Here is a 15,301-nt window from a genome sequence, read left to right on the forward strand (position 1 = left end):
GCCTCGCCTTTAAAAATGTTACAGAGACAGTCTCACAGGCATGGTGGCAGCCGAAACCTGATGAGGAGCATACCACTCCTTCCTAACAGGACTAACCAGGTTTACGAAGAAAAGACACGTAGCAACCCTGTCTCACACACAAACACTTCACTCTCACACTTCATTTTGCTTCCATTTTCTCATCTTACATTCTGAAGCCAACACTTTTTTTTAAATCACTTTTGGGCTCTTTTGCTTTGATACAGCAGGCCATGCACTGGAGTTTGACGTTATTTTGAAATTTCTGTTGAGTTAGAGCAGGGGTCTTCAAAATATTTTAAGCCAAGGCCCCTTTAACTGAGAGAGAGACGCAGCAGTGACCCCCCCCACTACACAACTGTATATTTTATAATATGAAGTTGCATAATAAACTGGGCCTACAACAAATTGTAGGACAGCCTGAAGCTGTACTAAGCTATTAAAATGATCATTGTTGGCATGATTTCATGAATTGTTGATGGTAAACATACTCATGTCCCAGAGAATCCTCAGGAGGACCTGGAACTGGATGGCCTTAGTGACTACCCATGGCCTATAGACCTCAGACCTATAGGCCAGGAAGAAGTGGGGATTTGGATTTGCTTATAACATGTTGGATTCATGTCAAGACTTTTTCCTTTTTGAGAAGACTTAAAAAACATATCAATTATTTGGAGCCCTGAGGACTCCCTTGTGGTTCCCGGACCCCCTGTTGAAGATCCCTGGCTTAAAGGATCGTTGCACAGTTTTTGCATTTACATTCTTAATTGTTTTTGAAAAGATGAACACTATTTTTTCTATTTTATTCAAAGCTTTGTTTAGAGATTTTAACTCATTACTACACTAGCATTTAGCAACAATAAATCAGCATGATAATCATATTTTAATGTCACTGGTGCAATGGACAGAGGACCCAAAGACAAGACTCAAAAACAGGAAACGTCAAAGTCAAGTTTCTTCTTCGCTGACGAGCTGGGCTTGGCTCATAGGTAAGCAAAAAGTCCAGAGGAATCTAAAACCACCAGGCTAAGATAAAGACCAAGTACCAAGAGTACCAAGTTTCACCTCTCTCAAAATACACCAGGTAACAAGGGTGAGACAAGGGACAGGTGACACAGGGGCTCAGGAACAGGTGAAACACATCCGGGCGGGGCAGACAGTCATGAAGGCAGGAAGTAAAACAAGACATGACATGGGATACTCAGACTACAAAATAAAACAGGAAACTGAAGCATAAACACGAACATGGATCAAAAAAGAGACCACAACAGACAGTAAACATCAAGGAAACAGGGAGAAAATGAACCCAAGAAAACAGGAAAACTACAACCCCGACAGGGCATTCTGCATGATAACTGTTTCCAATACTTCTATACTTATACTGGAGTACTTTTCTGAATGCAAGAGTGTGGCACGTTGTTTCAAAGTTACTAGTAAGTTATTAAGTGTTTTGGTTCTCACCCATGGCCCACGCCCCGGACCCCTAACCTTAAAAAGGCCAGATGCGTGATATGTTAGAGAAGCCCTGATACGAGACATGACATATTGTTTTAACAGAGATCCAGCCATCACACGGAAAGCACTTCAGTTATTCTGAAGAAAGTGTTGCTCCAATGTCTCTTTGTAAGGTGAGTTACAGAGATGCCTGCCAAGCCATGCAGCATGAGTCACTACCCAACCCAATTAACGTGATGACTTTTAGAGCAGAGATTTAGAAGGGGAGTTGTCAGTGGAAGACAATAGCTGAACAATGAGCAATAGAAACTCCAGAGGAATGAGTTAGCATGTCAGCGTCCTGCTCGATGTTAGCCTTTTCTAGCAAAATGACTTCCTAAACCAAAGATGAAAAGCCATCTTCCACACAGGAGTCCTAGAACACTGATGATCATTCAGATCTGGATTAATGTGCAAAGCCCTCTCTGGAAAGGCCCAGGTGTCAGCTTTCATTCCAAATAATCAGAAGGACGCTAGCTTGAGACGATGCAGAATTATGGAACGGTACTTAACGTGATTTATAGATTCATCTTTAGGGATATATTCCTCAAAGACACTGCAGTTCCAGGCTAGATTACAAAGCTTCTGTTGAAACACTTGTTGAAACTCTCTCCTTCTAAACGACAAGATTCCACACAGCATGGATCTGGCAATGTTAAATATGACATAAAAGGTGTATCAATGTCGTGTACAAAACAGTTGCAAGGCACTGGCGTGTGACTTATGATTCTGTGAGCATACATTATGTCCCTTGCAATCCTTGACCCGGGTCCTGTCCCTGTTGCCCCGCTCCAGCAGTGTGACTACCTGTTGCCGTGCCGGGCAGGTAGCAGGCCGCCGCTCCTGCGGTATGACGGCATTTCCAGCTCGTGAACTCACTACGTGTGCTGAGACATGGCCCCCGGAAGTCAGTGTCCAACGCAACCTCATACAACACGATACAACTTCACTGTCACGTCACACCAAAATTCATTTTGTGTTCCCGAGCAGCTCCGCTCAAAAGAAGGAAGAAAATCAAAAATCCACACAGAGCTAGACAACAAGTACACATGTAGTACAAAGATGACGACATGTCAACAGCCATGTTACGTGATGTCTTCTGATCCAGATCTTATCGTAACCTTTCCAGGCAGACGAGTCCTTCCATAGATGACGGAGATGTAGCAGCTGTATGAAGTGCTGCTCACCCTGCCGAGGCCATAGAGGACCCCACACACACAACACACCTTAAAGGTTCAGCTTAACACCTCCAGCATGAGTTGAATACTCCTTTAGGAACACAGGAACTTCAGAGAGCTGGGACGGCAGTCTACATCAACAACCTTTCATTTGCAGGGTTGCTCCGTTGCCTCCAGATGTTCTTCTTTTTGGCCCCATGTCCGTCCCCTTCCTTTGTCTCAGTGTTGGCGTTCTAAACTCCGGTGGATTTCTGAGGAGTCTGGTTACCTGGTCCTGAGTTTTTGGCAGTGGGGCCGTCTCAGTGGACTGATGCTGACAGAGCCTGTAGGTCCGGTGGATGTGCAGACCGGTGAGGAAGAGACACAGCTCTGCAGTTTACAATTTAGTTCTAACTATAAGTCCCCTTCTCTGCTGAGAAAAGGGTTCCTGAACCGTTCATCACAAAGATCAAGATCAAAGAGTCCCAAGTGTTTCACAGCGAGAAGACGGGGAGGGTTCACTACTGAAACATGCAGTCTGCTAGGAAATCTTTTCAAAGCGTCAAATAAAACACGAGGTTTCTAAAGCAACACACTGGAAGCACGTTCCTTCCATTCACATTGGAGACAATCTTGGATTTAATAAAATGCATAATTAGATTTCCTGTTAAAGGTTGATGGGATGTTGTTTGCATACGTCTGTTAGCCCACGGCGGCTTTCTGAAGTCACAGACAAGGAAGAAAAAACACAACTCCTCGATTCATGTTTCAGTCACTGCTTCTCTTCAGGTTCAGACTTGTACCTCTTAATGAATACTTGTGGAATAGAAAACACACACACACACACACAGATGCATACACACAGACACACACACAGACACACAGACACACACAGATACCTCCACACACACACACACACACACACACACACACACACACACACACACACAAACACAAACACACAGACACACACACACATTCTCCTCATAGCTGGCCTGCTCCTCACTTCAAAGCCAAATTCTTAATTTATCAGTCCTGATCTACGGGCATGGCATGACCAGTGTCGTTTAGCAATAAAAAAAACTCTTTTTTCTGAGAGTGGAGGGGGTGTTATTCTGACTCTCTTCCTATCTAAAGTTTATTCATGTGCCAAAACCGTTTTACCTCTTCAGGTCCCGATTCAAACAGAGCAGTCTGAGGCGGAGAAGTGACTGGTTGGTGGAACAAGTTCCTGAAGTGTTCAGTGCGTACACAGGTCATAATGCAGCATACCGCCTCACTGCTGGATCGCTCTAAGGCCCTCAGGGCCTGAACTGGGACTGGTGACTGTCTCTATGTCAAGGAAATCATCTTTCCTTCACCTAATAAAGTGATTTAAAAATCCAAATAACACTCTGCCATAGAACCACTTTTGTCTTCTTTAGAAGGAGCAGACAGCAGGTGACCAGTAGCTGCCACACTGCACATCCTGAAGAGGAATCTGCAGGTTTTCAAGGTTCAGTCCTGAATCTGTTATAAGCATTGTGTTTTGCTGAGGCTGTTTCAAAAGTATTACGGTAATTGCCATGGGTACTTATGTCTCATAATATAATAGATTTTTTTTTTTAACGCCAAAAATCCCTCCGCAATTCCACATTAAGACATGGAGACATTGATAAACACCATAGAAAATGTTGTGATGAAGCTAGGGTTAAAAGGGAAAATATTTGCCACAGTTCCGGGGGCCAGAAGGGGGTTGACGCTTTATATTACGGGGGCAGTGGCCGCCCTTTTACTTCTCACATGTAGTACAGGCTATAGTAGTAGAGCCAGTGCTTACACCGCACCAAAAATATACCACTATAGTAAACTCCCCTCCCCTTCCGACTACCGAGGATGTGGTAAATAGGTGTAAAGACAAGTTCCTTCCAAAGAGAGCGTCATTAGAAGATGGAAAAGAATATTACATCTTTTCACACTGGTGGTAAACCCATGCAATTTATTTCCAAATTTAGAAAAAGGGCCAGTTGTAACATACAACTAGCTCTACCTGTGAGCCTCAAAATGACATAGATAAATTCCTAGTTAGTTTTAGGAACCAGACTAAGACAGACTGATACGAAACTCAACACAAACAGAGACCCATACAGCCCTAGCTGGGTGCATTTGAATATTGGGTACAGCTGTTTGTGGGAGTAGCGCCAATAAAGATGAATATTTCAACACCTTAAGGGTATAGATGTTGCATACTGTGATATGGTGACATGTGAAAAGAAGAGTTTGTTTTATATAACAAAAAGGAGCATTAAAGTAGGCTGAGTTGTTCCTGGAGCAGCCGTTACCAACCTGTGGGTCTGCCACATGTACATGACAGCGATCAAACTGTGGGTGTGCAGGCGGAAAGGTTCCATCAACCTCAAGGGCTAGAAAAATAAGATAAGATCAGATCAAACTTTGTCATCTCTCACTCTCACACTCACTCACACACACACACACACACACACACACACAGTATCAGGATTAGTAAAACCTCTGAAGATGCTCTTGTATTACCTGAACGTTGGCTAAAAGTGAGAGTTTTTATGAATTCATTGTAGATGTGTTGTAGAACATCTCAGAAGAGATGTTGCATGTTTGAGTTGAAGCCCTTCAGAGAAGCAGTTTGTTTGCAGGCAGGGTGTAAATACACGGCTCAGATTCACACTGATTCTTAAATTCAGTATTTTACCTCTGTACACATGTACAGCCTGTTTAGCCAGTTACTGAAACATCTATTGGTAATGGATTTTTAGGATTGTTTAACTTGATATTGTTGTGACTAAGGCGTTAGTCAGAGATGCACGTCTGGATACATTCCCTGCTCGTCATGTGTTCAAAAGGAAGCATTAACACCTCACTGTTGTGCAGAGTAGACACATTAGGCACAGCCTTCTGAACACATCACCACTACCACAGTAACAAATTACATCCACTCAATGGAGTTCCCTTCCAAACATTCTATTACACAGCACAAGCTTTCATTTCATAAAGTTTCCACAACAAACCGGATAATCCATTTTCATCACATCTACACAAAAAACATAGAAAATGTTAGGTAAACTATCACTGGAATACATGAAATGTATTACTATATGACTTTATGATTGCTAGTAATCAATCTACCAATCAATCTCTTTCTTTCTATGTTTTGTAGCAACATGCTCGTAGCCTAGTTATGGATTTGTGTTTGAAATACATATGACGCACATTCTGCATGTTCCCATTTGAATGTCACACCTGCAGTCCACTTGTGACATAATCACTTTTCATTCTCATAATGAGCAACTATTCACACCTCTTTTAAATGTCTCCGTTTCTAGGTGGAGCATAGCAAGTAGCATGTGGCCAAAATAATGTCACAGTTGTATTGTTATGTTTTTTCAACTAATCCATGATTTTTTTAACTCAGTCTTGACTAAAATGATGTATCATGTCCTCATGATTACCACCCTTCATTGGTGTCTCAATTAAACCCCCATAAACCATGTGTTCATGCAGCATGTCACTGAAATTGTATTTTGGATTCCTTGTGAAAACATATAGCATGGGTGTGTATTTCAGGCCTGTGTGTAATAACAACATAGTGTAAATTGTAATTTCCACATTGGGGAGTAGAGCACACTTATTTTATTTTTTTTTAAACACAGCTAAAATATGCTGCCATTGTCTCTTCACCTGTCCTCAGGAAGCACGGCGCTGCAGATTGTCATCAGGAGAGACACCATGGCCCTTATGCAAGAAGTAAAGCTGGTTGGGAGGCGAGTGAAGAATGCCTGGTATCTGGGTTAGCTCAGGTATTCTGCCCCCAGCAACACTGTGGACTAACTAATGGAATGAAAGTCCCTCCTTTCCTCTTCAACACTTCTGCTGTCATTACGACAGTAAAGACAACACACACACACACAAAGCTCAGCCTGCTGAATCCAATACCTTCACTCGTGGAACATAGGAAGTGGTTCTAGTTTAGATGGGATGGAGCCTGGACAGCCCTCAAAAGACATGGGAAAGGGATCTGAGTATTACACTGGATGATGAGCAGTGGGACAGAATCTGTAGACATATTAAAACTATGACATGCAATGTGAGGGTGTGCTTCATTCAGTTCAATATTATGCATTGTGTCTATTGGACTCCCCCCAGATTGTTTAGAATTGGTCTGAAAACACACCAAATTGTTGGAAATGTAAGACAGAAGAGGGCCCTCAAGTACGTCATGTCCTATGGTCCTGTGATAAGGTCCAGGATACATGATGACCTATGTCGGACTGCAGGGCCCCAGGTTCCATTCAGCCCAAGAGGATTTGTTCTGGGAGGTGGGTCAGTCCTAAATGGGATGGACAGACACATAAGAAGCTGGGTACAGACTGTTTCAAGAGGATGAGGGAATGAAGGGGTGCCGTCCATCCAGGAATGGGCTTGTGAGATGGGCAGGGCCCTCCGGGTCTACGTATAGTCTGCCGCCATGCAGAACCAATACATTCAAAAGGTCATTCATCCCAGCTGTTATCCCACTTGTTAAGAATTTCCTGTAAATTCTAATGGAATCCATGTGTAGTCCTATTGTGGTTGTGTTTATGATTATTTTTTGTTGTTTGGTGTACATTTGGTTACTGCTGGCTGCATTCAGACCTTCATTCATTAGAAAATCTACTTTAGAGAAAAAAGGGATTTAAACCATTAACTGGATAAATAAAACATGAACAATATAAGTCATTTTCCAATTTCCAAAATACTAGCTACGGGCCTGCAAGGGGCTGAGCAGATATACCTACATTGGTAGGGAGATGATTAGAAAGAAAGAAAGTTACATAAAAGGATTTATTTTGTTTGGATTTGTATGTAGTCTATACAGTTTTAACTCTTGAGGACTTTAAAAATGATTCAAATGAAACAGGGAAAGTGACTCCCAACTCACTGACGTTTGGAATGTGTCACAAATACGCTTTAAAGGATCACATGGTAAAAAAGAAAATATCCACTGCCTTATGTCAGCCTACCATTAGTAAACGGATCAGTCCACTCAGAGGTAAGTGGGGGTCCACATAAAGACAAAGTACAAGCAGGATTACACAAACAGACTGCTACAATAGCACGTAAAGCACACACACTCAATCTGACTGATTGTGTTCAGACACTAACGCTACACTGTAGACAGGACGCCAGCCGGCTCTTCCCCACATTCCCCAGCTTGCATGTGGGTTGGGCATTTTCAGTAAACACTCAAGTATGCACTGTGCATTTTTACTAGGTGACACATTCTTTGACTGCTTTATTAAAGCAACAGCAAGGTGTGATACAACCCGTTTAAGTAAACTCAACGAGGTCAATGTGCATCCCAAGACAGTTGCTTTATTTAAAACTATACATTAAGAAATCATTAACATACACGGTATGTTTAAAAGCTTGGCTCCCACACCGAGCGCTCAGCGCTGTGTGGAACATTCACAGCCAATCAGAAGCTGCTGATTAAATTCATGTCCATCTCAGCTGAGCTGGCCGGCACGTTGTCTTTGACGGGAGACATGGGCTCACCTTTCTGACAGGCAGCCATCTTCTGGGGATCTCTGAAACACACAAGAGAGCTGCTCCATTAGAAACGGATGGATCACTGATTAAAAGGTACTGACAGCAGAGGCCCGATGCAACAATGCCGCGTTGTTTACATGTCTAAGGCCTGAAACTGTTCCTCTTTCCTACCACAAAACTATGTGGACAATCTGGTTTCTGCTTCGCTTGCACTCAAAAATCTTCTACTGTTATAAACAAGCTGCAACATCTGGCTATCACACACAAATATGAATTCAGGCCGGAGGTCAAAATGTATTAACTTACAAACATCTCAAACAATGCCCACCTCGTCATTATTCACCAAATGAAAGTCAAACATTCACACACAACACATAAGACGCCTCCATGTTCATGACATGTTATGCCAGTGTTATATACACACTAATTATTTTTTTAGAATTATATAAAGAAATATATATAATATAATGTTCAAATATTCTATTAATTTACAAAGTACCCTGAGTATTTGTCTTTTACTTTTTGAAGCTGAAGTTCTTCCAGAGGCTGCTGATAGTGGCCTGGGATCCAGGGTTGTTCTCGTTATTGGACAAAGAGGTTTTCCTCGCATGCCCCACAGACTTCCTGCTCAGTCCACTGGCCCTGGCTGGGCCCAATGTCCGCACCTGTGCTGCTGGGCGCTGGCCGCTGGACTTCAGCTTCGACAGACCTGAAACCTAGATGGACAAAGACCATGTTTCAGAGACAAGAATGAAAACAGAAAAGAAAGTACACGCCCTATTCAATTGTTGCAAAATGTCTTGAACTTCATTATTATTTAATTGCAAATTTAATAAAAAATTCAAGAGAAAGATGAGACAATGACTACCAGTCTCATGTCTGTGTGTTAAATACAGAGCTGGAGGCATGCTGGGGCTAGCCTAGCTTAGCATAAAGACTGGAAGCCAGGGAAACAGCTTGCCTGGCTCTGTCCAAAGTTAGAAAATACACCTACCGACACCTCTACAGCTTATTAATAAAGATCTTGTAATGTGCTTATGTAACAATGACCGTTGTGGTTGTTACGTGCTTGGCAACAAGTGTGAGATTGTTTCAGTTTTGCGAAATGATCACGGTAAAGTTGCCAGTTTTAAAGTTGAGCCTGCACGAGGCACCTGGGTAGGTCACCTGGTTGACCCATGGATTAAGGCTCAGTCCTAACGGCAGCAAGGCCCTTTGCTGCACGTCACACCCCCCCCCTCCCCCCTCTACCCCTTCATGTCTTCAGTTGTCCTGTGGAATAAAGTCCTAAAACGCCCCAAATGTAATAATAATGATCATTTGTGCGTGCACAGAAAAAAAATTAAAAAACACCAGACTGGGATTGCCTCAAAACAGCTCTAACAGTTCCAATGCGTGAAATACCTACGTTTTACATTTCATGTTTAACGTGCACGTGCAGCCTGACTTTGACCACATATTCAGCATTGTTGTTTTTTTGACTTGTAATTAGAGGGGGGGGGACTAAAGAAGGAGGTAGTTCTTAAGTTAATACGTGGCCGACAGGGGCAAATGCCCTGCAACTTCAGAAAACACATACAAATAGACAAAACACACGCAAAATAAGAAAACAACTTCACTAATATGACAACATATGCGCAGCATTTAGCAAATGCGCTGCAAACACACACAACAACAAAATACATAAACGCACTGCAAATACAGAAGCGATGCAAAAAGAAAAGCACACACACACACCAAAAAAAAAAGCGTTACAATTGTAATTATTGAGAAATTACAATGAACCTCCTCCCAGAATGTACTGTCCTGTGTAAGAGGAGCCTTGAATGGTTAAATGATTTCTCAGTTATATACGGGTTAAAGATGTGGACACTTCTTGAACTTACAAATATCAATCACTCTTTTTACAGCTTAATGAATGACATGCTTTGGTGGTTAAGAAAACAAGCTGAACGGTAATATTTTATGGTTTATTTGCTTGATAGGGTGGAATAACATCTTTACCAGCCAGGGCCTGAAGTTAACTTTGACGACCAAAGTAAGTTTTTACCACCAGGTTTTTTTGCCTCATAAAAGGTTATAAACAGGAATCACATGAACGTTCCAAAACAGCAGTTGCATCCTCTCCAACTGCGCTGCTTTCATGGACGTCAGTGCCTTGACTGCAGCGGTCTCCTCTGGAAGGGCAGTCTTTGATAGTTTACAACTTGTCCCGTGTAGGTGGCTTTCTGATGACTCGTGACGTCAATTGCTTTTAATTTCTAAGTTTTTAGTCTCAATAACAAAAGGATTTGGCTTCTCTGAGCCATACACACGACAATCACTGCAGCACTTTTATTCTGTACTGCTGTCATAAATCAGCCCCTTACAAACCTTGCCGTTGTCGCCAATTGTCCACTTGGTATTAAAACGTCTTTTACTTTTCTTTGACTCAGGCTCATCTTTTTGTGTGTTGTTTGTTTCAGCCAGCCTCTTCATCCCAGTAATGTGCTGCCACATTTTTAGCTAAAATCTAACAAAATGGCAAACTTCTTTGAAATATAAAAGAACAGTTGCAAAAAAACCTAATGAATACCTCAATTCTGATTGGCTACCTTCCAATGAGGCAGGAGATTGACAGGGTTACTTGCTAATTGCTAAATTCACCAGCATTTGGCCGGTGGTAGGGTGTTAATTTCAAGCCCTGTTACCAGTACAAATCCCATGCTGTTAAGGGAAATCAAACGCCTGTTAACAAAACTCATCAGAGGCTCTATAAGGCAGGCTGACACATCCCTCCCCCATCTAACAGTAGGAAAAGTCTTAGTGCTTTAAACAGAATGTATCAAAGATGTTACTAAAACTAAGCATAGCATTGAAACAAATTGCCCCTCTGGGCTAATAAAGTAACTTTGACCGGGGCACACACCCACCTTTGATCTCAGCCTCCCTGGTTTTGTGTCTGCTTCTGTTGAGTGTGTGGGACTCTGCTCTAGCTCAGAATCTTTGCTTAAATTCATTTCCTGAGGAAGCATATGAAAGACATGTAAGACGACAAAGCCACGCTACCCAAATAGCTTTCTGCACACCCACCCTGCCATGAAACCCTGATGACGATGATGTGTTAAGGCTGATGTAACCACAAGGGATGTACAAACATAAATAAAGACAGTAGGCATTTGTATGACCTTACCGATGCAGCACTCTCCTGGTGGGAGGAAGGCTGGGACTGGGAGAAATAGGCGCTGTCCTGGGAGGGAGGTGAATCTGGAAGGTCATCCTTTTCCTCTGGGTTAGTGCAAGCAGAGGTCTGACATATGGTGGACATGTCTCCAGGGGGTCTATGGCTCTTTGTGTCCTTCTTGTACTGAAACTGCTGCAAGGCAACAAGGCTTGAAGTGGACTGAGGCATTCTCAATTGTTCAGTGGCGGTGGAGCTGTCTGACCAGTTAAACAGCCTGAGGCCCTGACTGGCTGCACTGGGGGACGTGGTGCTGGGTGATGGAGGCGGGCTGGGGGTGTCCACAGATGGAATTTCGGGACCATCGCTGTCATTGGTCTGGGTGCTGAGAGAACTGTCCTGATTGGGACTGGCATCCTGAAGGGTATCCTCCTGAGTACACATCTGAGTGCTCAGACTGGCTGCTGGACTGGAACTTCTGAAAAACCTACGCGAGAATAAACACAACCTTCACTAGACTATACAGTGGGATGCAAGAGGGCAGACAGTCTGTTGCAGTAGCTTGTGTAACTTCCTGAGTGTTTTTTGTTGTGGTTTCTAAATCGCCTTGATTTGACTTTTTGTTTTACCTCATGAAGTTAACCTCATCACTGACGACGGATATCACAGGGTTTAAACATTTTCTACTGCTTCTCCTAGTGTGTTATTTGTACAAGCCGATGCTATCAAACCTGGCAACCTCACTGTCATAAGACTTCAGAAGTCATGTCAAGTCAATTTTAATTTTATTGCCCACTATGGTACAATATTTACAGCATGCAACCCCCTCTATGCTTACACCCTCAAGTCCAATAAGCCTGGGATTTGACAGCAGAGCAGGGTTATGGTCATGGACAAGGTGAATACTCAATTCTGATTGGCTGCCGAGTGTCCATTAAAAATGATGTAGGACGTCCTAGATCACTTTTTAATAGACACAAAAGAGATTGTAAACTAGGTCAGAGGGCTACTGTGACTCAGTAAGGCCAGCATGAAGGCCAGCAGGAGTAGTTTGGCCTGGCTTTGTGTGTCAAAGACTGAGTCACACACACAGTGACTTCAGATGTGATTTAAGACTTGTCCTTAAAAAGACTCGAGATGCGGAACTCGTGAACAATCTTCATTTTCCTCTCTGTGTACCATGTAATGGTAACGCATCTGCTGCGCGTGGCCACACAGGAGGGAGGACAACAAACATGTTGACGCACCAGCAGCTGCCGGTTCTTTCATCAGAAGCTTGGGCTTTAAAAACTTCTGACAACACGGCCCAAACTAAATAATTGCTGATGCAAAATATGTGGTCAAAGATAAAAAGATTCTGACACCTGAAAACACACCTTGATAGGTTAGCAAACATGTTAAGCTCAGCTAACGTTAGCTTGCTTTAGCTACGACCTACAGAGGTAAACTCTGCCTAGCGTTCGCAAGATGTTGTTAAAAGATGAGTAAGCTTTATTGGGGAGATTTACGTAATCAATTACATCCCACTGACTGCCATTACGTTAATTATTAATGTTACTAATGCCATTTAACTGAGGCTTTTGTGTGTGTGTGTGTGTATATATATATATATATATATATATTTATATATATATATATATATATATATATCTCTCTCTATCTCAGAGGCCACACGCTGAAGTGTCTTGCTCAGGGACACATTGGTTGATGCATCGCAGTGGGAATCGAACACTGATCTCCCACACCGAAGGCATGTGCCACTGCGTCATCATCCCCCCCAATGTTGGCTGCAAAACCAGTTAATGGTTTATTGTTGATCATATAACAGTTTGATTTGGTTAACGTTAACTGGGTCTGAGAGGCCAGGGGATGTGTTGACTGAAAGTAATTTATTGGCCTTTCATAAGTTGGAGACAGTGCACATTACATGGTTGTACTCAATAAGGGAAAAATATGTTACAGTTACTTCTGATAATTTTAGCTATATTTTCAAAGTCAAGCTAATATTTATTAGCTTGACTTTGACGGGAGCCCGACCACTAGAATCTAGTGGCGTTAATAATGTGAGTTGTGGTTGTTGATGTCACCTGCTGCATGTGGCCTGGCCGTCCTCCTCAGCTCCCTGGTTCCGCCTCTGCAGCAGCGTGGCGAAGCGGTTGCGCGGCCGGGGTTGACTGGGTAATGTTGGCTTGTCTGGATGCTGGTCTGACCTAGATCGCTTCTGACTGGAGCACAAGTACTGCTGTAGCACATCCTGGTCTGATACACTACAGTCTATGGGAGGAATAAGAAAAGTACAGTCCATAAAAGGCTAAAAACTGCTGCTTTTATTGTTTTGTTCCATTGTCAATAGCTTTTTGTGATACTTACATGGCTACTAGCATGCATGAGGTCAGTTAAAATAGCACAATCATTAGTCGAGACATTGGTTTACTAGCTGGACATTCCAATCTAGGGGTGTAAGATTCAGGAACAATTTTTAGGCTCAGGATTTGATTCTGTATTATTTTTGATTAAAAAACAATTCTCGATTCCAAAAACGATTCACATTACGGAAATGTAGTTACTTTTCCCCTGTGATTGCAACAGACATACAATTTAAAAGAAAATAAACAAAAAATAAATGTAGTTTGTATACATACTTTTTAGGTTTTCAGATACAATAAAAACTTTTGCAACTAAAAACTGCAAAAGTGACAAGCTTTGGCCATCTATCAAATACATTGATTTCAAGTATAATACTATTAAATAAAAAGAGCCTTAACATAAAGCTTTAAAGTGCTGTACTCAGATCAAACAAAAACTACTGCTAAATGTACTTCAGGAGTACTTCAGCTACCAGACTGATTGAGAATGTGAACTTGACTGAGTGCATTGAACTTCCTAAAGTGAGGCCCTTTCTTTTACAAGTGTGGCAACTACAGTCCATTCAACAGAACTTTTGTGATGTGTCAGAATCACATGATGGATACACATTTTGGTGTGTGTGTGGGTGTGTAACGAGTTAAAAGTCAACCACTGGCTGGAATCTGTACATTATTTTGCAGAAACAGAAGCAAGTCTGCGTGTTTTAGAGTGAGCATGGTCTGCTGTGCAGTTACGATGTCTCTCTCTGACGCAATGCTAATACTAGGGATGCACAAATAGAGCTTAGCTAACTTAGCCAGAACAATGTGAGGTGGCAACAGCTGCAGGTGGAGTTAAGAATGATTTTAAAGGATTTTTGTCACCCTCTGGTGGTGGTGGTGGTGGTGGTGGTGGTGGTCTGTGTTCAAATTAAAGTGAGAGAATGCTTGTGAATAGTGAATGACATATTCAAAATGAGGGCTGAAGCAGACCCAGCTCCTGGAGGAGATGAGGAACAAGACAGCAGCAGTGGACCCAGAAGAATCAATTGAAGGGTGCTGAAATACTAAGCCAAGTCTCTCAATCTGGAGCCCCACCGGTTGATCTGGGAGCTCTGGGGCCTGCTGTCACCAAGGAATCAGTTTAGAAGTCATGTGGTGTGAAGAGGACCCTTCAAGGTTAGGGGGAACAACGTATTTCCCAAAAAAATAGCCTTTCACAACAATCTACTGTATAGGACTGCCGTGAGGGGAAAAGTATTTCATCCCATGCTGATTTTGTACATTTGCCCACTGACAAAGAAATGACCTGTCTATAATTGTAATGGTAGATTTATTTGAACAGTGAGAGACAGACTAACAAGAAAATTCAGGAAAAAGCATGTCAAAAACTGATTTGCATTTTAATGAGGGAATTATGTATATGTGTTTGGAGTGTAACTCCACTGACCCACCATTCAACCCTTGCTGGACCCATTCATAATGAGTCAGCCGTCTCTCAGGAGTACATCCATCGCACCCCCCTCTCTCGCTGGCCCTTTTAATCAGTTATTGTTACACACACACACACACACACACACACA

At 42.4% G+C, this 15,301-nt stretch overlaps 1 protein-coding gene across 1 annotated transcript in view; it reads right to left on the reverse strand.

The window, feature by feature from the left end:
- Positions 1-8,010: 8,010 nt before the first annotated feature.
- The window catches only part of exo1 (exonuclease 1), a 17,823-nt gene continuing 10,532 nt past the window's right edge, over positions 8,011-15,301 (reverse strand). The window contains exons 10-14 of the mRNA XM_034898896.1: positions 13,461-13,647; positions 11,386-11,860; positions 11,126-11,215; positions 8,733-8,929; positions 8,011-8,251 (exon numbers count right to left, since the gene is read on the reverse strand). Of these exons, the coding sequence (XP_034754787.1) occupies positions 8,140-8,251; positions 8,733-8,929; positions 11,126-11,215; positions 11,386-11,860; positions 13,461-13,647 (1,061 nt within the window). The 3' untranslated portion in view covers positions 8,011-8,139. The remainder of the gene's footprint in view (positions 8,252-8,732; positions 8,930-11,125; positions 11,216-11,385; positions 11,861-13,460; positions 13,648-15,301) is intronic.

This window comes from Etheostoma cragini, chromosome 17 (assembly GCF_013103735.1).
Source record: "Etheostoma cragini isolate CJK2018 chromosome 17, CSU_Ecrag_1.0, whole genome shotgun sequence".
Taxonomy (NCBI): domain Eukaryota; kingdom Metazoa; phylum Chordata; class Actinopteri; order Perciformes; family Percidae; genus Etheostoma; species Etheostoma cragini.